The 26,836-nt window shown below is 42.3% G+C and overlaps 1 protein-coding gene across 1 annotated transcript in view; it reads left to right on the plus strand.

The window, feature by feature from the left end:
- The window catches only part of LOC114584578 (dynein beta chain, ciliary-like), a 253,572-nt gene that overhangs the window by 22,717 nt on the left and 204,019 nt on the right, over positions 1–26,836 (plus strand). Inside the window, exons 9-20 of the mRNA XM_028706567.2 lie at positions 121–288; positions 792–908; positions 8,181–8,318; positions 10,575–10,686; positions 10,785–11,005; positions 12,337–12,441; positions 15,118–15,510; positions 16,588–16,920; positions 18,861–19,115; positions 19,239–19,408; positions 20,640–20,859; positions 26,518–26,634. Coding sequence (XP_028562400.2) covers positions 121–288; positions 792–908; positions 8,181–8,318; positions 10,575–10,686; positions 10,785–11,005; positions 12,337–12,441; positions 15,118–15,510; positions 16,588–16,920; positions 18,861–19,115; positions 19,239–19,408; positions 20,640–20,859; positions 26,518–26,634 — 2,349 coding nt within the window. The remainder of the gene's footprint in view (positions 1–120; positions 289–791; positions 909–8,180; positions 8,319–10,574; positions 10,687–10,784; positions 11,006–12,336; positions 12,442–15,117; positions 15,511–16,587; positions 16,921–18,860; positions 19,116–19,238; positions 19,409–20,639; positions 20,860–26,517; positions 26,635–26,836) is intronic.

Raw genomic sequence — 26,836 nt, forward strand, 5'->3', positions numbered from 1 at the left:
AATCCATTGTAAGGCTGGCTTAACAAATGATTAAACGTTAGCATAGGCTTGTAAACCTTATAAGGTTTACAAATGTTCTTTAAGTCCTATCAGCTCCCTAACTTCTCTTTTGATTTAAAGGAGCTTTTTACATCAGCTACTGACTTTCTCAAGTTAGAAAAAATTGAGATTGGGGGCCTGAGAGGAAGGATTTTCAGTGAGGAGATTCACTGCATGAATGAAGAATTTCATGAAAGCTGGAAGGCCCTTCAAGAAAGTAAATATGACCCGCTGGAGTACAACAACCTGGTAAATATGTTGTGAAAAAGGGCTCCCTGCTCCTCCTAGGGAACACACATGTATATGGAAGCAGTGTGCTTTCCCCCAACATACACTTTTTAACTACATTGCAAAATTCAAAATAATGTCAACTGAAATGCAGCTGTCTGTTGAAATTAATATATTGGTTTGAGAAGTGTGTATTAAAACGTGAGCCACATGATTTTCTCTCTCATCCCTAAAACAGAGCACTGGATTTCAGTTGCTCCCCAATAAATGTGTAGCCCCTTTTGCTCCTGCCACTAGACCTGGGACAGTCCACCTTCTGCAACAACTGACCACTGCTTAGACAACTGCCTATTCTCATATACAGGCATAGGATGACCTTGCTGTCTGTAAAAACATGTCTGAACTGATGCCTGGGCTTACATGATTATTTTGGCATGGTGGGGCTTCATTTGAAAGAAATGAGTCACTCATGCCATCTACACAAATATTTGCAGCTCGTGTTAATGCTCATGTTTCCTATGCAGGAATTTCTGTCTGACTACAAAAGATACATTCAGCAGATTAATGACTTTGATAACCGGTTGGGAACAATACTAAATTTTGCCTTTCAAGAGCCAAAGGGACTAGAATCAGTTTTCAAGGTAAGCATATTTGTTATATTTGTTTTCCACTAAGGCCCACATTTTGTATCTTACATTGGCAAGCATCAGATACTTGAGTGTATGGTATGGTTAATTCTGTTTTTTCCAAGCACAAATGATTTCAAAGGCTCTTGGTAAGAGCAGTAAGAACTGCGTTATGGAGACAGATTCAGCCCTTGACTTTTTAAACAGAAAAACCTAAAGCCGAACATTCAACACTCTTTGTTTGTTTGTTTTTAGTTTAGCTTTATTTTCCCAGGTCTTCTTTGCTGTTCCTCCCCACTCCACCCCACAACAAATGTTAGAATTTGGCTTTTCATTAAATGCTGAGAACCAGCTTCTGTTTCCTGTTCTCTTGTAATGTTAGGTACAAAAAGTCTGTTCTGTGTATCCATAGACTCTTTGTGTTACGTAGACACCCATTTTGACCATCATGAAATTGAACTGCTATAATAAGATGACCATTTACAAATAGAAAAGCTGAGGCAGAAGGAGTAAGATTTTCCAAAGTCCACCCAGTGAGTTCATGGCTGCCCTGGATTTAAAGTCAGGTTCCCTGTATCCGAATTCAACCTTCTGCCCACTGTGAGAGATTGTGCCCATATTCTTTTAAGTTTTTCAAATAGTCAAAGACAAAAGCAAGCAGAACCATCATTTTTTTTAAAGCTATGAAGAAGAGATTTGGGGGCATTACAAAGAAGCGGAGGGCGGTGAAATCTTAAACCACGAGGCCCTGTGCTTTTCAAGAGTTGTATGGGATTTAGCCACACAAATCCCATTATAGTCAATGGGGGTTATTTAAGTCAGTAGAAATTGTGTGCCTGTATCTTTTGCAAAACCTTCAAAAACCTAAAGGAAAGTGACAATCTGTACAGTGGAGGAAACCAAATATAAAGTATCGGAGAGAAGTATTACACATGAGAAAATTAGGAAAATATCTTACAAAATGGAAAAGCTGATGAAAAAGAGGGGTGTGGGGTGGGGGTGGTTGAATTGCTGAGTTAGGTAAGAATCTGAAAGAGAATTCACAGGGTTTCAGAAAATACAATTTCATCAAAAGCTGAAGGAAAATGAAAAGGAAGACAGCAGGTGTAATTGCCGTGAGGAACAGTTTCCTGCTGAGACAGGAGAGTTTTACCATCAGCTCTGTAAGAAAACATCCAAGCAAATACAATAAACATAGAAATAAATGTATCATGAAATCAAGAAGGTAGGACAAAAAGACTTGACATATGCACTGGAGAAGAGGCAGAGCAAAGGGTGAATAGGATGACAGTAGGAAAAGAGAAGTGAGAAAATTACATCTCCATGGTGCCCCACAGGAACAGGGGAAGAGGACAAGCGAGAGGATAAGGATACTTATAATGGAACAGGAAGAGTATATTTATGAACAGACTGCGGAACACAGAACAAACTACATGAGAAATGTGTTGTTGGAGGACAGAAAAATGTTCCCCGAAGTTCAGTTTTCACCAAACGTAGGAGAATGCAACTACAAAGCTTCAAAGTTTGAGAGTTATGTTTCTAGATGGCGGATTGTAACGCTAAGGAACTTGGTTGAGGCTTGTTTCTCATACAGTGGTATCTCTGGTTATGAACTTAATTCGTTCCGGAGGTCCATTCTTAACCTGAAACTGTTCTTAACCTGATGATGTACCACTTTAGCTAATGGGGCCTCCTGCTGCCACCAGCACGCGATTTCTGTTCTCATCCTGAGGTAAAGTTCTTAACCCAAGGTACTACTTCCAGGTTAGCGGAGTGTTTGTAACCCAAGGTGTTTGTAACCCGAGGTACCACTGTATTATGATTTACAATCACAGGAATGCTGTAGCCTGCTATAATTCTCCCAATAGATACTGCAATCCGGAGAAGTTTTAAAAATATGATCACTTGACAGAAATTCAGGAGCAGGCACCTGTGTGTTAACCTATTGAGGGGAATTATTGCAACAATCTCTATTGCGGGAGTCGCCTTCAGAAATGTTTCTGTGACAGAAACTGAGATATAAGAAGCTGCCAAGTGATTTTCGTCCGAAAACCTAATAATGAATTTATGGATCCCAAACCAAGTGAAAATCCAATGGAATTTAGAAGGCTGTTTCTTCCAGTCCAGTCCCTTGACCTGTTACAGTAGTCAGAAAAGGGTAGGGTGCAGGCAGTGTCTCAGTACGATGTCAAACCAAATCATGCTTTTATAGCATTCTTTACAATCCCAAAGGAAAAGAAGCCAAAGATGTTAAGCCTGGATTCCCTTATGAGCCTGTGCACTGGCTATTCAAGGCCACTTACTCCCTCATAAATCACTGCCTGCACTGCCAGAAAGCACGTTCCAGAAGCACAGCACATTGTGATATTTTATTCTCAATATCTTTAAGTTTCTTTTTCTAAATGAATTCGCATAGGCCATTGACATATGGGACGTAATTTAGGGAAATGAAACAGTTTCTTTTTTAAAATTTTCCTAAATTACGTCCCATATGTCAACGACCCTTTTCCTAACTCCATTCCAAGTTAGCTCTCCTAGAAAGATGGCCAGGATTCAGGAGAAGTCCCTCAGCTGTCACTCAGCTGACAGTTCTCTGTCTCTTGGGGCGGACTGTCTTTAATTAGCAGGATTGCTTCAGTTTCCCATGAAGTCCTCCTTCTGGCCAGGGACTTGGATATTAGGACAGCCAAGAGGAAGAGGTACAATTTCCTCTTCGTAATTCTTTGCACTTCCCAAGGCCAACTGCCAATTGAGGTTGCTCTGGCCAGATGCTACCCTGGAGAACTATCTCTGGAGCATTCCTCTCCTTGCTGGCTTTCACAGCTTCTTGCTTGGTGACCTCAGCTCTTCAGCTTCCTCCTGTACTCTTCCTCTGTTGCTGTTACCACAACTGACCACCAGGTCACATTTTGGCCTTACTGACTTGCCTCACTGCCTTGATCTCTGACAGTTCATTGGCCTGTAATGCTGGACCAGTGAGAGCCCGCAGAATGTTCCTAAACTGGCCTATCAAAACCTGACATTTTGAATCTCACTTTTCTAATATAAAAACCGAGAGGTCTAACTGAGAACCAGTAAGGCTTTGTAACTGTGATAAGTAAGCAAGAAGCTGTATTCAAAATAGCAGATTTCATTAGATCACCTCTCAGTTATATATGAACACAGCAATCTTACACTCATAAGCATTCTTTATTTTTATATTTACAAATCATTTAAAAAATGTTTACCTCAGGCAATTTCTGATTCTCCATGGTCATGTCATGTCATAGATTGGCGGGACATGGGCACTTGGATCCAAAGATTACACAGGATAAGGGCTCATCTGCACTATACATTTAAAGCAGTATCACACCACTTTAAACACTCGTGGTTTCCACCAAAGGATCATGGGAATTATAGTTTAAGAGTTGTTAGGATACCTATATTCCCTTCAGAGGGGTACAGATCACCAAAGTTCTCTGGGAAGAAGCATTGATTGTTAAACCACTCTGGGAATTCTAGCTCTGTAAGGGCAATAGAGGGTTTCCTAACAACTCTCAGCACCCATAACAAACTACAGTTCCCAAAATATTGGGATGGGGGGGGGTATCATGACTGTTTAAAGTGTATGATACTGCTTTAAATGCATGGTGCAGATGGGGTCCATGTCCCTGCGTACCTACTCCTAGTAGCATTCCAGGAATTATTATTCCCCACGCCGCCAGCAGCCCAATGAGTCCTGTTAAATGATGTTTGTGGGGAATTAGGATTTAAAAATAAGAATCCAGTATTATTGCAATAAGACTTCAGGCTGAAAAGGAGTTTGAGTCAAGGCCTCTCTGTGTCAGCTTCTACACTTTATCCAACAGTTTTGCTATATAGACCCCTCTTACAGGAGGCAAAAATGTGTTTATCTGAAATATCAGCTCAATGGATGCTGAGAGCTTTGAAAGGGCAGGGATTTCAGTTGAATAAAAGTACTGTTTTTATAGGACTACGTGGGAGGCATATTCCTTGATTGTTTGGGTGAGATATTCGCATAATGGGCACGTTATAGAGCATAATTGTCTGTGAATCCAGATTGACAAATTTTGTAGCAAAATGGGGGGGGGGGAACAAAATAGGAACGACTAATAAAAAAAACACACCCAACAAAACAAACTGTAAAAGGCACACAACAGTTTGCCAGAAGGACAAACAGCAGGGGGATGCAGGTAAAGGCGCTTGAATTGATGCCAAAAATGGGAAGGCACAACAGAGATAAATAAAACACACAGCAAAGATGCAATATAATAAAATGCTGTAATTTGGGCTGCCAGCATGAGAGAGTAGACAGTTCACAATAGTAGGGAGTGAGTTAGCTTTTATGGGATATTTAACCACAACTGCCAGGAGAAGCTGCGGCTGTTCGTATTCAAATAAAGCAACCGTGCTATTGAGGAAAATGATATAAAATCACTTCTGTAAACTTTTTGGTTCCATTTGTTGAGTTTGCCCACGAGAGATCTGCATTTTACTTTTCGATGGCTGTGTTTCTTGACCTTGCACACAGAAGGCTCTTCAAAGAACTCAAAACGACAGCGCAATTGCTTGCTGTGTGTTCTCAATCTGTACAGTGACCTCTTAAGTACAATGCAGTACCCAGATTCCCCTCCCTCTCTGCGCTTCGCCATTCCTGCCTTAGGGTAGCAGCAGACCTTGGCACCTGAAATTTCAGTGGTGCCCTGTGTGGTGCGAAAATTCAGCTCCCCCTGCCTGTCTCACTCCACTGTAAGCATATTGGAGGTGTCCCTTATGGCGCCCCGAGTCTCTGCGCCCACCATGACTGTACTGGCCTCTGCTCAGGGCCTAGCTAGGCCTGTGTGAGGATGGAGATGCTTGAATAACTCTCTGGCTCCTATCCAAATTTGCAAATAGCTGTTTGGCATCCCCGCATGCCTAGTGATGTATGGAAGTGAGAGCTGGACCATAAAGAAGGCTGATCGCCGAAGAATTCATGCTTTTGAATTATGGTGCTGGAGGAGACTCTTGAGAGTCCCATGGACTGCAAGAAGATCAAACCTATCCATTCTGAAGGAAATCAGCCCTGAGTGCTCACTGGAAGGACAGATCCTGAAGCTGAGGCTCCAAAACTTTGGCCACCTCATGAGAAGAGAAGACTCCCTGGAAAAGACCCTGATGTTGGGAAAGATGGAGGGCACAAGGAGAAGGGAATGAAAGAGGACGAGATGGTTGGACAGTGTTCTCGAAGCTACTAACATGAGTTTGACCAAACTGCGGGAGGCAGTGGAAGACAGGAGTGCCTGGCATGCTCTGGTCCATGGGGTCACGAAGCGTCGGACACGACTAAACAACAACATCCCCTCATACCATTTTACCAGAAAAAAACACTTCCACCCAAGCTGCTATTTTCACTGTGAGGAAAGCCTACACATGAACACATTTTCCCTAAGTGAACAAATAGTAGCTGGTAGAGGGGGTTTTTTTGTGGGGAAATGGTACAGAACAAAAGAGCCCCCCCACCTACCCTCCCCATGCCATCAGACCACCGAAGTGTCCCTATTTTCCAGGGATAGTCCCGGATTTACAGAAGCTGTCCAGGTTTCTGATTTGATCCCAGAATGTCCCACTTTTCCTTAGGCTGTCCCTATTTTCATTAGAGAAATGTTGAAGGATATAGAGTTATGCGGCTCATGAGTCAAGAAGATAAGTAGCTATACAACCTTTAGAAGACATCTGAAGGCAGCTGTGTATAGGGAAGTTTTTTTATTTAAAAAGTGTAATGTTTTATCATGTTTTTATATATGTTGGAACCTGCCCAGTGTGCCTGGGGCAACCCAGTCAGATGGGCAGGGTAATAATAATAATAATAATAATAATAATAATAATAATAATAATAGAATAGGATGTCTCTTTTTCCACTGGAGAAATGTTGGAGGGTATGTGTAATAATAATAATAATAATAATAATAATAATAATAATAATAACCCTAACCCAGCCACTCTGGGCGGCTCCCAACAGAACACTAAAAACAGAATAAAACTGCAGACATTAAAAACTTCCCTATACAGGGCTGCCTTCAGATGTCTTCTAAAAGTCAGATAGTTGTTTATTTCCTTGACATCTGATGGGAGGGTGTTCCACAGGGCAGGCACCACCACCGAGAAGGCCCTCTGCCTGGTTCCCTGTAACTTGGCTTCTCGCAGTGAGGGAACCATCAGAAGGCCCTCGGCGCTGGACCTCAGTGTCTGGGCTGAATGATGGGGATGGAGCTGCTCCTTCAGGTATGGTCCCAGTCTATTTGCTAAAATTTAAAAGAGGCCAGATAGTTGTTCATAGTTCACACAACTCCATCATCATGTTTACTGTAACTCTTGACCTCGGAGAAAGACTGCTGCAGGAAGCTATATAGAATCTGTAATTCATGGATGGGAGAACTTTGGCTCTCTTGAGTGTTGTTGGATTCCAAGTCACATCAGCCCCAGCCAGCATGGCCAAAAGTCAGGGATGATAGCAGCTGTGGTCCAAGAACATCTGGGGGGCCACAGATTTCTCATTTCTACTGTAAGCAATCCTATTTGTACCTGAAACAGTAATCAGGGTTCAATGGCCATCATATAACTTCTTTTATGTGTATCAAACTACTGCTCTTCCTTTTATCACTTACAAATTTAACAAATAAATAAAAATACTATGTGGGGGTGTTGGTTAATTTTGTTTGTTTGTTGTTATGGGATGCATTTTTGTGTTTTTATATTGTTAACCACTCTGTGATCTTCAGATGAAGGGCAGTATAGAAATTTAATGAATGATAGAATAAATAAATAAACAAAATACCAAGCAAATTGGGCTATCAATGAATTCAGGGATCAGAACTGAAACATTTAAGTATAGTCCAGAGGTCTCTTTCTGATCTGCTTTTTCCTTCTAGGTTTTCCTTTTTTAGAGATGCAATTTTTTTTAAGTCCCAGGTGAGGCCCTAAAAAAAAAAAAATGAGAGGAGAATCTTGTTCTTTTAATAGCTGGTTTCTTGTGAAACACTCTACTAAACAGATTGTGGAGGAATGTAAAGACAAGAATTTAGTCATCAAAGTGATTTCACTTTAAACCCATACAATAATTTTACCTGAAATAATCTTTGAAGGCTAACACATAAATGGCAATCTGTTAAAACAGAATATACAACACAGATAAAGAAATTATTCTGCCCTTTATAATTTTTATAAAACCACCTAAAATAGCATCTTTTAAAACAGAGATTAAAATTGACACACGTGCTTCAGTTACCTTCTTTTTTAAAATTCAAGATTTTGCAGATATTTGGAAAACTTCTGGAAAGGCCTGTCATCTATTCTCATTTTTATCCAAACGTTGCTGTTCTTCTTTCAATGTTTGATGAGGAAATTACCTGCTGCAAGCAAATCTTTGACAATCAAATAGAAAAAGTGGGTAACAGTCTTTGGCATTCTAATTTATTATTTCATGTTATTTACTTATTTACAGAGACATTAATTTTATTTTCTCCTTGGTGACTAGCTATTGTGTTGTCAAGAATAACCTCAATACTTTGTGTTTTAGTACAAACTGAAGGGGGAGGGGACACACTGAAAAAGTTTGTTTCTATGAATAGATTTCCAACTTACACAACTCTTGTCTGGCATGTATATGTCACAGTGTCTGGAGGCAATTAGAATGCCCATAAGATTCTTTCCAATAATGTGCTTTTAGGTTGTGATGAATTGGGGTAAGTTTCAATAGGTTTCAGGATAGTGAGAAATGCTGGGGAACAGATTCCCTCCTCCCCTTTTCTAACCTTCCCGCCTTATTTTGTTTTTACCATTGTATTTGTGTTGCCAGGACTGTCCCATCCATATGTTTAGGTGAGTCTACTGCCTTAGGCAGTAGAATCCACAGGGGCAGCTGGTCCTGATGTAGCTTTTTCTTTCCCTCCTTGTTCCTCATGTAGATCTTCCCCTTCTGCCTTGGTGGGGAGGGGAGCAGCATTTTGGGGCCCCAATATCTTGGGTCAACCCCAATCTTTGCATCCCCCATGGTGGCTATGGCAGCAGAAGAACTTTTCTGAACACCTACAAAGTCATTCCAGGGACATCTCAGGGGGAGAGATATGCCAACAGCCCAGAGCTCAGGCATTTAAAAAATAATTTATTTATTTTTTTAAACTTGAGTGGAAGTAAAAGAAATGTTAAAAGAGAAACAGACAATGTTCCCTTTTTCTTTTTCTTTCCAGTTGTAATTGAGAATTTTCAAAAGCAAGCACCTGGCTCAGAGCTTGGCTTGGGAGCCTTGTGTATACCACCTAGGAATAAATGTTATAAATGTAAACAAACCTTTATCCCAGGGGTACCCAAACTTTTTTCAAAGAGGGCCAGATTTGATGAAGTGAGCATTCGTGAGGGCCGATCAAAGTTGTTGAGTTTTTTTTTTAGGATTGAAGTTTTACCCCAGGAGATAAACTGCCACAGGGGCCAGATTGAACTGACTGGATTAGGCCCCCAAAGCGGACTTTGGACATGCCTGCTTTATCGAAAGTCTACAGGACTCGATTCTCATTGACAGAGAAACTCTAGCCCTGGAGCATCAGTTTCTTTATCAAGTCTGTGATGTAATACAGTGGTACCTCGGGTTAAGTATTTAATTCGTTCCGGAGGTCCGTTCTTAACCTGATACTGTTCTTAACCTGAAGCACCACTTTAGCTAATGGGGCCTCTCGCTGCTGCCACTGCGCCGCCATAGCACAATTTCAGTTCTCATCCTGAAGCAAAGTTCTTAACCCGAGGTACTATTTCTGGGTTAGCGGAGTCTGTAACCTGAAGCGTATGTAACCCGAGGTACCACTGTATAGGCTTGTGAACTTGCACAGCCGTCTGTGATGCTTAAGTGACTTCATCACTTCACCAGTCTTACAGCATTTATGGAAGGGGTGGGGAAGTTGCAGCCCTCTGGTGTTCTTGGGCTGCAGCTCATATTATGCCTGACCATTACCATACATTTCAACAAGTATGTATGGTATTCTTTATCATAGCACAGGATTCTTAAAAGAGTAGTTTTTCAACATTTTCCGTATTTCTCTGAGTATAAGTCTAGGTTATTTTATCAAAATGTTTTGCTAAAAACTTGGGGTCATCTTATACACAGATAGTGGAGAGGTGGGGCGTGTGATTGGTGGCTGCTGTGAGCAGGATATTGTCCGTGGCATTTTGGCGGGTGATTGGTGGGTGCTGCAAGGTCTACTGCCTATTGGATGCTGTGGCAATTGGGCGGGTGATTGGTGGTTGCTTTCAGCGAGCTTGCAGGCGATTGGTGGCTTCGCTGATGTGCGTGCGATTGGCTGTTGCGTTCCTGCAAGTGAATGATTTTCGACCCAAAAAACGCTCAACAATTGGGCAATCTCCCCCCCCATTTTATGTATTTGGAGTCCCCCAAAAGAGGGGGCGTTGTATACATGAGGGGTGTCTTATACACGGAAAAGTACGGCAATAGCATGTATTCAGAAGGAAGGCTCTTTATTCCCGTTGGGAATTTTAATTCTGCGTCAATCTGCTTAGAATTTTCAAACTAGAACCTGTTTCACTGGGAGATTTTTGGATTCAGTTCCAATGGGATCATTTTTGAGTTTTATTGCAGGTTTTACTTATGGTGTATTGACAGTCCATCATCATAACAGTTTCTGTTTATTTAAGTTAAGGGATGGAGGCAATGCACTTCATAAAAACATGCCAGTGACTGCAGGCAATTTAAAATGGTCTCAGGAGTTACGAGAGAGACTGCTGAAGCACAGAACACATTTTAAGCGCATCAATCATCTGTAAGTATTGCTATAAAAATTGTACAATAGGGCTTAAACCACTTCCCAAAGCACCTTCCACTGTGTACTTAGAAATGACATTGAGGAGGAGGAAATCCTTTTTCTCTCTCTAGGATTCTGCAGACAGAGGAAACCAATTTTGTCTTCCAAAAATGTGAGAAAATGTTGGAATTATTGGATAAACACGATGAGGAAATTTATACCACATGGGCACAAGATTTAAGCCACCTTTGTGAAACACATCTCGGTCAACCAATTCTCAGATACGACGACTGTGGATTGTTTGAAGTAAACTTTAATGAAAAGGTAAAGTAGACAACTTGTTCTTTTCTGTTGTTGTTTAGTCATTTAGTCGTGTCCGACTCTTTGTGACCCCATGGACCAAAGCACGCCAGGCACTCCTGTCTTCCACTGCCGCAGTTTGGTCAAACTCATGTTAGTAGCTTTGAGAACACTGTCCAACCATCTCGTCCTCTGTCGCCCCCTTCTCATTGTGCCCTCCATCTTTTCCAACATCAGGGTCTTTTCCAGGGAGTCTTCTCTTCTCATGAGGTGGCCAAAGTATTGGAGCCTCAGCTTCAGGATCTGTCCTTCCAGTGAGCACTCAGGGCTGATTTCCTTAAGAATGGATGCGTTTGATCTTCTTGCAGTCCATGGGACTCTCAAGAGTCTTCTCCAGCACCGTAATTCAAAAGCATCAATTCTTTGGCGATCAGCCTTCTTTATGGTCCAGCTCTCACTTCCATACATCACTACTGGGAAAACCATAGCTTTAACTATACGGACCTTTGTTGATTAAACCAGTGGTGGGGAACCTTTCTGAGGTGGAGGGTCGCAATTCCGTTTTGAGGAGCTGCATGCATGGTGTGGGTGGGGCCAGAGGCAAAAATGGGTGGAGCAACAGATTTTAGCTTTGTACAGTAGGATGCATCCGAACCACGCAAAAGCCAGAAGTTTCTACCCTTGTACCCCTCTCCATCCTATACCCCAGAAAGCAAAATACATCATCGCAGTTCAATAACACATCCCAACCATCAAAAGCACTTAAAGAAGCGTGAATCCAGGGCTAATCAGGGGTATTACAAAGGCCAGATTGAGAGGCGTGGAAGACTGCATTTGGCATCAACTCACACCAGGGTGTTGGGATGCGGGTGGCGCTGTGGGTTAAACCACAGAGCCTAGGACTTGTGATGTTTCTAGATGGCAGATTGTAACACTAAGGAACTTGGTTGAGGCTTGTTTCTCATACAGTGGTATCTCTGGTTACGAACTTAATTTGTTCCGGAGGTCCGTTCTTAACCTGAAACCGTTTCTTAACCTGAAGCACCACTTTAGCTAATGGGGCCTCCTGCTGCTGCTGCGCCGCTGGAGCACGATTTCTATTCTCATCCTGAAGCAAAGTCCTTAACCCGAGGTAATATTTCTGGGTTAGTGGAGTCTGTAACCTGAAGCATATGTAACCTGAAGTGTCTGTAACCTGAGGTACCACTGTGGAGCACCTGGAGGATCTGTCTGGCATCTGAACTAAAATATCCAATGGTACACCTGGAAGGAAGTTGCACAAATGTCCTTGAAGCGAGGTAGTTTTGAAGAAGCTTCTTGCAACATGACAAAATCATTTACATCTTCTCCTGCAGCTCTCTGCCGTCCTCAGGGAAGTGAAATACCTTGAGGTTTTAAAACACCCTGATATACCTGAGGTTGCCATGCAATTGTATTCCAAGAGAGAAACCCTTTACAAGGTAAATAGAAGCGATTCTGTATGAAAGATGTGTGCGAATATAAAGAAATGGAAGAAAATTGACATAACTGCAGTAATCTGTTTGAGTCTTCAACTATCTAAACCAAAAGCAAAGAGTGCACAACTATTTTTTCCTAATTATTTTGTCAGCTGGATGGTTGTTATATTGTAGTTTGTAGTTAATCTTGTATTTCAGTCTTACTGCACGCATATGTGTTCCTTTGAATACAAAGGGCCCTCTTCTCTTCTCTGTTGAATTAGTTGGCGGTCCTATTGACAGCAAAATAGCAGTGTTCAAATTACAAAGGGGGCGGGAGGACTGAACACTTCAACTACATTTAGGGTCTCCACACTTTCCTTTTCTCTAAAGGTACTGGAGAAAAGAACGTGGGGGTGGGGGAAGGCCCCTTTATTCCTCTCTCATTCCTCCTATAAAAGCAGTGGTAGGAAAATGGGCTTCTCAGACCAAGAATTCACAGAAGGCGGGAGAGCTTGCAGATGTCTTAATGGACTGTGGGATTCTTTGTGAAGCCAATGCCCATCACAAACTCAAATTTTATCCAGTAGGGTTGTGTTCGGAATAGCAGCTTCCTCCAGTGCTGAGAATGCAATCTGGCGCTGAACTGGAAGTATAGACACCAATGAGAACTTGTTCCTTGTGCTTGTGTGGACAAAAAGGACCAAAACCATGTACAGGATTGGCTCAGTGATGCATGTAGAACAGTGTTTTCCAAACTTGGGTCTCCAGCTGTTTTTGTAGTACATCTCCCATCATCCCTAGCTAGCAAGACCAGTTGTCAGGGATGATGGGAATTGTAGTCCAAAAACAGCTGGAGACCCAAGTTTGGGAAACACTGATGTAGAACATGAGAGAGGTAGAGGTTCCACATCCCAGCAGGAGGAGGAAATGGAGGCACAACCAATCCTTGGAACACCTATCACTGCTGCTGCATCTTCTCCTCTTCTGCACAGTCGCAACCTGCTTACTTGTCCTCTCTAAGCAAGTGAGCACTGGCCTGAAGGAGGCCAAGCAGTACCTTCCACTTGCTTTGAACCAGGGCACCTGTGTGGATTGGGCCTAAGGAGACAGGGCAATAGAATGGGCAACAGTGACAGCAGCAAGGATGAAGAGGAGAGCCCACTCAAGGAGGGACAACTTGCTGAGGGGCCTACCAAAACATGGAGTAGGGACTGACAGCGTTAGGTGGGGGATTGGTGTGAAAATTCTTGGCATCCCCTGTAGAGCTCAGATGACTGGGCTCAGTACATCCCAATGTGGTTACACTAAATTGGGACATTTCTCCTCCTGCCTCCTGCTTCTAGAAGAGCCTGGGACATGGTGGTGTAATGATGGGCTAGCTATTTGATTGGCCACTTGAAATGGGTGTAGGTTGACCTGTTTCTAAGCACCACGTACTCACACAACAATGGAAAAGTTGGAACAGCAATTGACAGTCCAGTTGAGAGATTGTATCTTCTTTGCTACCCAGCACTTAAATAAATAAATACATACATACATAAAGGTCACATGAAATCAGGGGAAGGGTTAAAATAATGGTGGCCCTTCGGGAGGGCTGTCTGAGACAGCTCAGTCAGTAAGTAGAGCATGAGACACTTAATCTCAAGGTCATGAGCTCAAGCCCCAAGTTGGGCAAAAGATGTCTGCATTGCAGGAGGTTGGACTAGATCAGGCTTCCTCAACCTCGGCCCTCCAGATGTTTTTGGCCTACAACTCCCATGATCCCTAGCTAGCAGGACCAGTGGTCAGGGATGATGGGAATTGTAGTCTCAAAATATCTGGTGGACTGAGGTTGAGGAAGCCTGGACTAGATGACTCTCGTGGTCCCTTCCAACTCTACGGTCATAAGATTCTATAATCTATACCTCCCTGCCTGGGTCCAAACAAACTTTAAACATGCAAGTCAGCATGGAGACCATACCTGTGGGTGGGTGGGTGTACGGGTGTTCAAAAAAATCGTATTAAAGATTTCCCTCTTAGAAAGCATATGTCCAAGGTTTTGGGGTTGTTGTTTTTTTGCTTTCTTCAATGCTTTCGCCCGGGGAAATCCATTCTTTGCAAATCCATTGCAGCAAACATCCATTGACAGAAAAACCTGATTAACTTTTTCTCCAATTCAGCTGTTAATCATGGGATTCCTCGGGGGAAAGTAGCTGGACAAGTGTGGATAAGCCCCTTGTCTCGTACAGCTCTGTTCCTTCCATTGGAAGGAATGGATCAGTCTTCACATGCAAGGGCTCTGAGTATACTCAGGGCCTTCTGGCGGTTCCCTCCTTGCGAGAAGCAAAGCTACAGGGAACCAGGCAGAGGGCCTTCTCGGTAGTGGCACCCGCCCTGTGGAACGCCCTCCCATCAGATGTCAAAGCGATAAATAACTACCTGACATTCAGAAGACATCTTAAGGCAGCCCTGTTCAGGGAAGTTTTTAATGTGTGATATTTTAGTGTATTTTTGGTTTCTATGGAAGCCGCCCAGAGTGGCTGGGGAAACCCAGCCAGATGGGCGGGGTACAAATAATAAATTATTATTATTATTATACTTCTGATGGTAGAGAGATCTCTAAATTATGACGAATGATTCACTCTACGTCTCCATTAAATCACCATTGAATAATAGACACTATTACTATTATTATTATTATTATTATTTTCCCCTCAGTACATTGGGAGTTTAAATTTAATCACCAGGCAATATAACCAGTTGCAGAGGACAATTCTGCCTGAGGAAGCAGAGCTCATAGCGCACGAGATTGGGAGAATCGACCAACAGTTGAAGCCTGCTTTCGACACACTGACCTGGCAAAATGAGAGACTGTGGGACTATATCGAAGAAACCAGGGAACTCGTTGAAAACGTAGGCAGCCGGCTCCAGAAAGCCAAGGAGAATGTGGGGTTGATCCAGAACCTGCTGCATAGACTGAGTGAAACTTCGTTCCTCGTGCGGAAAACTGGTGTCGCTTGTCCACTGCTGTGCCTTGATAACAATGAAAGAATGTTCCAGCTATATGGATCAGTGCACGAGATGAGCACCAGGATCCACCAATTGGTTCAGGTAATATGTAATTTATTGCCCCCCCCCACACCCTCCAGAAAATTCCCAGAAAATTTTATTTATATTGTGGAAAACAATTAGACCACCTTGTTTTTAACTTTTGACTTTGATTGATAATTTTAATGTCTATTTTATTTGAACTGCTTAGAGAGGTTTTTTATGATTCAGTGATACACAAATTCTGTTAAATATAAATAAATGAACTCTCTGGAGGGCCACAGGTGCCCCATCCTTGCCCTAGACTGACATATGCAGATCAGAAAGTTGGTTTACTTAGTATAGTGTGAAGGGTGTTAAAATCCTGTCAGGAAGTTCGCTGTGTGTCCTTGGAGAAGTCACAGTTTCTCAGCCTAGCCTAGCTTGCAGGGCTGCTTAAATGAGTTTAAATGAAGGTATTACAACCGTCTGAGTGGACAAATAATTGTAAACATCTCCATGATCCTCAGGTAAATGGCAGTATAGAATTTTAATAAATAAATTATAAATAAATTATAATAAGTAAATTGGATTCCCATTCCTTTCCCCCCTTCGTCATCTGGTTTACCCTCCTGTAATCACATATTAGGGCTTTCATGTTAGCAGTGATGGCCAAACTTGGCCCTCCAGCTGTTTTGGGACTACAATTCCCATCATCCCTGACCACTGGTCCTGTTAGCTCGGGATGATGGGAGTTGTAGTCCCAAAACAGCTGGAGGGCCAAGTTTGGCCATCATTGATGTTAGTATGAGATGTGCTCACCAAATCACAGAGACAGAGGTGCTGCTGGAAACCAGGTAAATGAGAGACGCTATAGCATGTACAGCTTGCATAGCCTCTGTAGCTCTCAGACTTCCTGCGTTGGTGTTGTCCTTTATTTTAGAGCATTGTTCAATGGACACTTGAGTGATCAGGCAGGCAATTATGTTGTAAATAGCGGGGACCTTTTCCTCCTTGAAAGAAAGGGGAAAAAAGGAAAAGGGGAAAAAGAGTTGTCTTTCACTTTTGAAGAAGTTAATTAATTGCAATAGGGGAAATTCTGTGTTGGGGAGTGCAATTTTAAATTCTGTTGCTCATTTTCGGGCAAATTGCTTTCTCCAGGAGAATCAGAACTTGCTTCAGGCAGATCCTCTTTCTGATGAATGGAAAGCCTACATTGAATACATAGACCACATGGTTTCAGATGGACTGTTTCAAGCTATCAAGTGTTCTCTTCAGTATCTGGTTGAAAACACCGAGACAACCTCAAAACCTACTCCCTTATTTGAAGCGCAGCTCATCCTTAACGACAACGAAATGACTTTTAAGCCTTCTTTGGAGCACACTGTGAAAGGCAATTTTTCCGACATGGTGGAGGGCCTAATCCAGAACATTTACCTGATTGCATCAAATATAAACAGAGTTGCTAAGCATCTTGGATATAACACTTATCAGGTATAATCACCAATGTATCTATTATCTTTTTTCTTTAACCACTGAATATTTTAAACAGCCATTTCAACTAAGGTTATATTGTCCATCCAATTGACTGAATAATAATCTTTGGCTTTGTTCTACCTTTGATGAATCAGGCCTATGATGCTATGGTTTGCCCAATATGACACCGCTGGCATCCATTAAAAATAAAACAAAATGGTAAACTCTGTTTTGGGAGACACCCAGAAAAGTGGGTTATACTAATGGTAATGTGTGTTAGAATCAAACATGATGTGACTATAAGCAAGATTTTGGGGGGAAAATGTGCTTGCAGCCAACCTCATCTCTTTGCTCACAGAAAGCAGCTGGGACCACATCTCAGGGCAATGGGTTTTAACCCTTTTCTACCACATTTTTCCCGCTGAAAATTGCTGCTCCCCTTGAAGTAGCTTCAGGTGGGGAAAAAGTTAAAGTCCCCCTGCTATCTGGTTCCAGTCTGAATTGGGGATCCCCCACAGCTGCTTTTTGTAAACAAAAAGCATGCACAAATATGTGATTCAAAACCATGCCTAAAATTGTCTAGTTTTATTATTGTCTAGTTTTATTATTGTCTAGTTTTATTATTGTCTAGTTTTATTATTGTCTAGTTTTATTATTTGGGGTAGGGGTGGGAACCTAGACAACAATACCTAAAGGCTCTCAGTGGCCTCTGATAACAGGGCTCGAAAGGATGAGGGTTGCAACATCTCAGATCTGGAGGATACCGTGTTGGCTACCCCGGTCTAAATGATGGTGGAGACAAGTTATCCAACAACAGTTATAGTTTGAAGGCATGTAGGCTCTTTTGCTGGTTATGCTGAACACATGTAGGAGGTAAGGCCAAAGTCAAATGGGAACAATTCCATTTCCTTACCTATGCATGCTCATAATATGTGAAGAAGTTTGGAATATTTTTCAGACTTAAAAAGTGTGTGTGTGTGTGTGTGTAATTGTGAACACATCCAGACACACTAATTAGTCTTGCATTTATTAAAAGCCTTCCACTCACATCTCACTGGTATATACCTTAGGGGCAGGGCATCATTTTCTCTCCATCGGATTTGAGCTCTTTCTTTTTTGCCACTTAGAAACAGCTTGCCATGGCAACAGCATTTTGGATTATGTGAGTAGTCACATCTGAAATTGCACGCCAAAGGATTCTTGGGGCTGAGAGCCTGGACTGGAATCTTAAAAGAGATTTGCAGTGTAGCCTCTGACACTTGTTTCGTAATGTAATTATTTGTGCGCAATCCCATACGTGTCCCCTCAGAAGTAAGCCCCATTGAGTTAAGTGGGACTTATTTCTGGGTGAGTATAGGAATGCAGCCTGAGGCATAATTCAGCTTAGTGTAAAGTAAAAGGCAAAGGTAAATGACCCCTGGACGGTTAAGTCCAGTCAAAGACAACTATGGGTTGCAGCACTCATTTCACTTCAGACCGAGGGAGCCGGCATTTGTCCACAGACAGCTTTCTGGGTCATGTGGCCAGCATGACTAAAGCACAACAGGACACCGTGATGGAAGCCAGAGTATGTGTTTGTAAACCATGAGATTAGTTTACACTGGTACCTTGGGTTACATACGTTTCAGGTTACATATGCTTCAGGTTACAGACTCTGCTAACCCAGAAATATTACCTCTGGTTAAGAACTTTGTTTCAGGATATGAACAGAAATTGTGCTCTGGTGGCGCGGCGGCAGCAGGAGGCCCCATTAGCTAAAGTGGTGCTTCAGGTTAAGAACAGTTTCAGGTTAAGAACGGACCTCTGGAATGAATTAAGTACTTAACCCGAGGTACCACTGTATATACTTGCAGTTGTCCTGGGGCCTTGCTGCAGTCTCTCTCTCTCTCTCTCTCTCTCTCTCTCTCTCTCTCTAAAACCATTGAACCAACTCTCTCTGGTTTTATTTTCACATTTAGGATGATGTGGACCAGATGGATACACTGGATAAAATGCACCGGGAAATCATGGCCAGGGTGCACTCGGTCATTGTTAATGTTCAGGAATATCAAAGCTACTTTAGGAAATACAGCCACTTATGGATGGATGATAAAGCCAAATTTATGAAGCAATTCCTTCTCTATGGACGATTTCTCCGTACTGAGGAGCTGGAATTATATGCAGACTATGAACTTCGGCAATGCTCCCCACAGTTAAATCACTTTAAACAACAGGTACTTTGTCATTTTAAAATGTCTTTTCATCTGCCTCTGTTAGTTGTGTTCCATTAAGCTATTTACACGATTTTGCTCTTCTAATTAAAACACCAGAATTTTAATCACATCTTGTTCTTTAAGATCAGCATTTATGAAGCCCTGCATGAAGAAGTAAGCAAGTTTGAAAACCAGAAGATTTTTAATGGCTGGTTTCAGGTGGATATTAAGCCTTTTAAGATAGCTGTGATGAATGTTATTAAAAAATGGAGCTGGATGTTTCAGGAGCACCTGCTCAACTACGTAGCCCAAAGGTAAGCCATCTTTGAAGTCTTCTAAAAAGGCTTTTGAATTCTACATCTTTTGAAACGGGGGTGGAACCGTGCTCGTTTCGTGAAATATTGAGTAGGGGAGAAACAAGGCCATAGAGCATCACCAAAGCCAAACAAAAACCACCATAAAGAGTTTGATCCCAGCAAAGCAGAATCGCAGATGATCTTGTACAAAGGACTTGCTCTGCTGAATGGTCCTTAAATGCGTCCTTTTGTGGGTTAATTGCATTGAAGAAGAAGCAGGGATCTGCTGCTGGGACCAGCCTTGACGTTGTGCAGCTTCCCTGGCCACACCTCTGATGTGGAGTGTGGATGTCTGCAGGAGGCAAGGCTATATACACACAGACTTGCATATGAGCCAGAACCCCAATTATGTAGTGATGTATGGAAGTGAGAGCTGGACCATAAAGAAGGCTGATCGCCAAAGAATTGATGCTTTTGAATTCTGGTGCTGGAGGAGACTCTTGAGAGTCCCATGGACTGCAAGAAGATCAAACCTAGCCATTCTGAAGGAAATCAGCCCTTGGTGTTCACTGGAAGGACAGATCCTGAAGCTGAGACTCCAATACTTTGGCCACCTCATGAGAAGAGAGGACTCCCTGGAAAAGACCCTGATGTTGGGAAAGATGGAGGGCACAAGGAGAAGGGGACGACAGAGGACGAGGTGGTTGGATAGTGTTCTCGAAGCTACCAGCATGAGTTGACCAAACTGCCGGAGGCAGTGGAAGACAGGAGTGCCTGGCGTGCTCTGATCCATAGCATCATGAAGAGTCGGACACGACTAAATGACTAAACAACAACAACCAACTGTTGTGGAAGGCTGCATGTCAGTGGACAGCCCTGTGCGCTGAGCCAATGAACGTGCAGATGGAAGCTTCTCACTGGAGAACCTCAAGACCAGGAGCCAAAGGTGGCAACTCTAGAGACTCTTTCCAGGCCTATACTCCACACACACCCCATGCCACAGTGTCTCTGCCCAGGCAACACCTTTTGCCAGCCCTACTCTCTGTATTTTTGCTTAGCTAGCATGCACTCTAGAGTTGTGATAATGCTTCTTATTTGCCCGGAGGATGGGGGATGCATGTGGAGGGGTGTAGAATGGCTGAATGGATGTGTGCACATGTGTTTGGAAAGGTCCTTAAAGTATAATGAAGTTCTGTGAAAGCAGCAAACTCAGTAGGTGTTAGTTGCTGACATCATAACCTTGTTTTAGCATTACAGAATTAGCCAAATTCATCCATGAAACGGAAAAAGGGTTAGCTAAGAAAGTGAATGAAGGAGATTATGCGCTTCTGGTTGAAATAATGGGACACCTCATGGCTATCCGCGACCGACAATCCATTGAAGATATTTTCAAGCCTCTAAAATCCACGGCTGAATTGCTGCGAAGCTATGGGCAACAGCTACCAGAGCAGATTTACACAGAACTTGAGGTAAAAATTCAACTGCTGTTGTATCTGCTGAGTTTCAACAATAATACTAATAATATTATTTATACCCTGCCCATCTGGCTGAGTTTCCCCAGCCACTCTGGGTGGCTTCCAATCGAGTGTTAAAAACAATACAGCATTAAATATTAAAAACTTCCCTAAACAGGGCTGCCTTCAGATGTCTTTTAAAGATAAGATAGCTGCTTATTTCCTTCACATCTGATGGAGGGCGTTCCACAGGGCGGGCGCCACCACCGAGAAGGCCCTCTGTCTGGTTCCCTGTAACCTCACTTCTCACAATGAGGGAACCGCCAGAAGGCCCTCGGCACTGGATCTCAGTGTCTGGGCTAAACAATGGGGGTGGATGATTATTATTATTATTATTATTATTATTATTATTATTATTATTATTATTATCAATCAATTAAATTTTTATACCACCCTATACCCACAGGTCTCAGGGCATTTACAACATAAAACCACAATATAAAACCACAAAATACATAATATTTAGATAATGAAAATAAGTTTCATAACGTTTGCTGCTTACAGAGGTCTTCTCAACATGTTAGGGCCCAGTGAGATCAGAGGGAAGAAGTGGACATAAGGAGAGCTCTGGTGGATCGAACCAAATGCTCACCTGGTCCCAGCAATCTGTTCTCCCAGTGACCAACTAGATGCCCACAAGCAGAGAATGAACAAAAAGAGGCCCCCTCTTTTTCAATATACCCTGGAACTGGTATTCTGAGGCATTATCCCTCTGATACTTGGAGGCATCACAAAGCCATGGTCATGACTAATGGGCTCTAATGGTCACATCTTCCATGAATTTGTCTAATCCCCTTGTAAGGCCATCTAAGTTGGAAGACCATCACTGCATCTTCCATCGCATGAATAAGTGCTTCCTTTTATTCTTCCTGAATCTGCAAACATGCCAGCAGAGGAAGAAGGGAGAGGCAGTGGGGAGCTTGGCGCAGTGTGGATGTGGCGAAAGGAGCATTTGTCTTTGCTGTGCTGATCTCCACGTTGCCTGCCTGCCCTTGGTAACCAACAGCAATGCATAGCATTCAGAAGCCAGGTATGCAATGCTACCCTGCCTGTACAGCCCTGCCAACCACTAACATCTAATACTTGTTGTTGTTGTTGTTGTTTAGTCGTTTAGTCGTGTCCGACTCTTCGTGACCCCATGGACCAGAGCACGCCAGGCACTCCTCTGTCTTCCACTGTCTCCCGCAGTTTGGTCAAACTCATGTTGGTAGCTTCGAGAACACTGTCCAACCATCTCATCCTCTGTCGTCCCCTTCTCCTTGTGCCCTCCATCTTTCCCAACATCAGGGTCTTTTCCAGGGAGTCTTCTCTTCTCATGAGGTGGCCAGAGGATTGGAGCCTCAGCTTCAGGATCTGCCCTTCCAGTGAGCACTCAGGGCTGATTTCCTTAAGAATGGATACGTTTGATCTTCTTGCAGTCCATGGGACTCTCAAGAGTCTCCTCCAGCACCATAATTCGAAAGCAGCAATTCTTAGGTGATCAGCCTTCTTTATGGTCCAGTTCTCACTTCCATACATCACTATTGGGAAAACCATAGCTTTAACTATATCGACCTTTGTCGGCAAGGTGATGTGTCTGCTTTTTAAGATGCTGTCTAGGTTTGTCATTGCTTTCCTCCCAAGAAGCAGGCGTCTTTTAATTTCACGACTGCTGTCATCATCTGCAGGGATCATGGAGCCCAAGAAAGTAAAATCCCTCACTGCCTCCATTTCTTCCCCTTCTATTTGCCAGGAGGTGATGGGACCAGTGGCCATGATCTTAGTTTTTTTGATGTTGAGCTTCAGACCATATTTTGCGCTCTCCTCTTTCACCCTCATTAAAAGGTTCTTTAATTCCTCCTCACTTTCTGCCATCAAGGTTGTGTCATCTGCATATCTGAGGTTGTTGATATTTCTTCCGGCAATCTTAATTCCGGCTTGGGATTCATCCAGCCCAGCCTTTCGCTTACATCTAATACTATCTACTATTATATATAACATTGGCTACTGCCCTATGTTTAGAACGAACCCTAGAAAGCAGACCTGAGTTGGTTCTGAAACCAGGGCCATCTCACAAGGTGAGTCATTGCTGAAAACACAGGTTCTTATAGGATGCAAAAATTGTCATTCATTCCCTAGGCCTGAGAATTTAATATACATAAGCAATCTACTGACAATGAATCCATAAATGAGGGCACAAAGACATTTCTGACTATAAATTGGACCTTAAAGACAATATTTCCATAGTAAAAAAGCAACAACATGTTTTCAATGAAGTACTTAAAATAAATGAGAATTTAGAACAGAAAAAATAAGCCAATCAAGCTGACATGCTTCCAAGTTTCACACCAAGCATGAAATATTTTCATTTCTTGGGAAATGACACAACACAAAAAAAAGAAGGCCAGCAGATTTATGCATAGAACTAGATATTTATGAAAAGGTGGGCTCAGTAATACTGCAACAGTTTTGGTTTTTTTTACTAACCTTTCCTTTGGAATTAAAGTTTTAGAACAAAGTTGATGCCAATATCTTATTTGATACAGTGGTACCTCGGGTTAAGAACTGAATTCGTTCTGGAGGTCCGTTCTTAACCTAAAGCTGTTCTTAACCTGAGGTACCACTTTAGCTAATGGGGCCTCCCGCTGCCGCCACGGCGTGATTTCTGTTCTCATCCTGAAGCAGAGTTTTTAACCCGAGGTACTACTTGCGGGTGAGCGGAGTCTGTAACCTGAAGCGTCTGTAACCCGAGGTACCACTGTATTTTATTTTTTATTGCTTCTCCTTAACTCCATCTATCTATTTACCCCCCCTTTTAAAAAATCTCTCCTAGGGGTTTTACCTGTTTACAGATTTCGTTTCTCAGACTTCTAGTACCTAACACTCCAATTCATCCTTGGTATAACATTCCCAGTATTTCCGCATTTTACCTCTGGTTCTAAACCTGTAAGAAGTATGTCTCTGCACTCATCCCCACTCCTCTTTATCCCATGATTACTTTCATTTGTACTAGATTCAGGTAGGTAGCCATGTTGGTCTGATGCAGTTGAAACAAATAAAAAATTTAAAAAATTGTCCAGTAGCACCTCAGAGACCAACTAAGTTTGGTCTGGTTATAAGCTTTTATTTTCAAATGAATTTTTATTATTTTCTTCATATAATCCTTTTCCCAACATTCCTTATTATCACACTATAATCCCTTTGACTCTGCCGAGTCTTGACTTCCCTCCCTCCCTGCAGCTGGTATATACATCACATATTTATTGGGTATATTATTGTCATAATAATAATTTTACACTGAAGGTGTTATTCCAGTCCTGCTAGTGTCTTTAAACTTTTGTGGTTCTCCTTTAAATATTCAATGAATTTACTCCAATTGTTGTTGTATCTCTGGTCTCTTGGTCCTTCCTGTCAATTTGGCAAGTTCCGCAAAATCTGTCATCTTCACCTGCCACTCCTGGATGGTTGGTAAATCTTGTGTTTTCCATTTTGGGGCCAGTAGAGTCATGCGACAGCTGTGGCATACATAAACAAATTCTGATCTTTTATTTTAATCTCTCTTCCCACTAGACCTAGCAAAAATGCCTCTGGTCTTTTGGGGAAAGTGTACTTGAATATCTTTTTAAGTTCATTGTAAATTAATTCGCAGAATCTCTTAACCTTGTCACAGGACCACCACATATGAAAATAATCCCCGTCTACTTCCTTACATTTCCATCATTTTCTGTCTCTCTATACATTTTAGCCAATTTTATTGGTGTCAAATGCCACCTATACATCATTTTTAGTACATTCGCCTTCAAAGCCATACATCCTGTAAATCTCATGGTCTGGGTATAAGCTTTTGTGTGCATGTACACTTCTTCAGATACACCGTATTCAGTTCTGCGGGGACTTGGAAGCATTTTTCCGCCATCTATGCCTGGGGGAGTACTTTCAACACACACAAGAACAAGACAAAGAAGAACAAACAGCATCTTCACAACACAACATCTCTCGACCTACCGGGGAACTGCTACCACCCTCCCAACCCACCAATGAACAGAACATTGACCACCAACTGCCATAAAAAAAAAGTTACAAAAAAAGAGACTCCACAATATGGACCCCTCTTGATGGACGCAATACCACACTAGATCTTTACATCAATTGCTTCCCCCGCAGAAGGTGGCTTCTGTTTCAGTGGATCTGAAGAAGTGTGCATGCACACGAAAGCTTATACCTAGAACAAACTTAGTTGGTGTCTAGGGTGTTACTGGATAATTTTTTAATTTCTAATTTATTTCCATTTGTACTGTGATTTCTAAGCATGGGTCTGAGGGGCTTTTCTTTTGTCCTGCTGCTTTCCCCAGGAAAACCCACTTTTTACTGCTGAATCAGAATAAACGTCAATCTGCAGAAAACCCAGTAGATGTTTGTTCCGATTTAGCAGTAAAGCACAGGTTTTCCTGGGGAAAGAGGCGGGACAATAGAAAAACCTCTCAGACCTATGCCTAGAAATGATGGGAGAAACGGGAGTGTGGCTCTTGTTGGTCCTCCTTGATCAGTTGGTTGCTCTTGATACCACTGACCGTGGTATCCTCTTGGTGTGGCTATTAGGAATTTGGGGTACTTTGGTTCCGCTCTTGCCTCTAAGGACCATTAGCAGATGTACCATTTTGTGGAGATGTCTCCTCAACCCCATGGCATTTGCGTTGTCAGTTCCTTCCATCTTTCCCCACACATTTATATGAAGCTATTGAGAGATATTATATGGATATTTGGAGCCTGGTGTCACAAATCTGTGAATAACACCTGCTCCATTTTTTCATACAAGGGAAGCACTGCTACATAGGTAAGGGAAACAATTCTCCTTTTCTGATGGCCCGGGTTTAAGAACTGGTTCACTGTTGTTGTATGTGGTTTCTTCTAAATACAGTATCTAAACTTCCAGGCTGGGAAAGAGTCAAAGCTCAGTAGTATAGCTTCTGCTTTGGCCTTCCTGAAGGTCTCCTAAGTTGGAGGGAAATCTTCTGAAATGGAGAGCTAGTACAGAAGAGTCCCACTTCAGGCAGTTACCATATATATACTTATGGATGGTGACTGGAATACCAGCGTGGGTGACCTTAAAAAGCAAGATGTATAATTACTCATCTCCCTGAGATCTGATGGGAGGGCGTTCCACAGAATGGGTGCCACTACCGAGAAGGCCATAACTTAACAGAAACATCGAATACCTAAAGTGAACTGTAATGCCACTTGGATATTGACTATGTGGGCGACTTATTGCATATTCAAATATTCACGGGTGAGAAAGTGTAGGTTCTGCTGTTCTTTAAACAAAAAGCAATACCTGCCATATACTATGTGGCAGGCAATGGAGATGCTGAGTTCATTTTCAGACTGAATATAAATTAAGCTTACTGAGTTGCAGACTGTTGAACCTAAACATTGTTTTTTTAAATGCAAAAAATATATTTTATGAATTACTATGAGTCTACAATCGCAGAGGATAATGAGAGTAAAAGGTGCAAATGTACCAGGGCAGGGGGGGAAAGAAAGTGAAAATAAGACATGTGTACAACCCTTTGTGAAAGGAAGGTTTGCTGACTTGATGTGCCAACGAACAAACAATATCGGTTTGTGCGTTGTTAGGAATTACCTGAAAAGTGGAAGAATCTTAAAAAGATTGCCTTCACTGTGAAGCATGAAGTGGCTCCTCTACAGTCCAATGAAGTGTCTGTTATCAGAAGAAAATGTGTACTTTTTGAGGTGAGATCAGTTCTGTGCTGTGAACCGGATGATTTTTCGTTTTTTGTTCCGATAACAAGCTGGTGGCAAGCTTCACTGAACTGAGAAATTGTAAACTCTTAGAAAAGGCTGTCTAAAGATAACAATTCAATGTTTCTGGTAATATATTCCGGATGAATCTGATAATTTAAAGCCCACTTCACCCAAAAGTGGGAATGATGCC

Source organism: Podarcis muralis, chromosome 1 (assembly GCF_964188315.1).
Source record: "Podarcis muralis chromosome 1, rPodMur119.hap1.1, whole genome shotgun sequence".
Taxonomy (NCBI): domain Eukaryota; kingdom Metazoa; phylum Chordata; class Lepidosauria; order Squamata; family Lacertidae; genus Podarcis; species Podarcis muralis.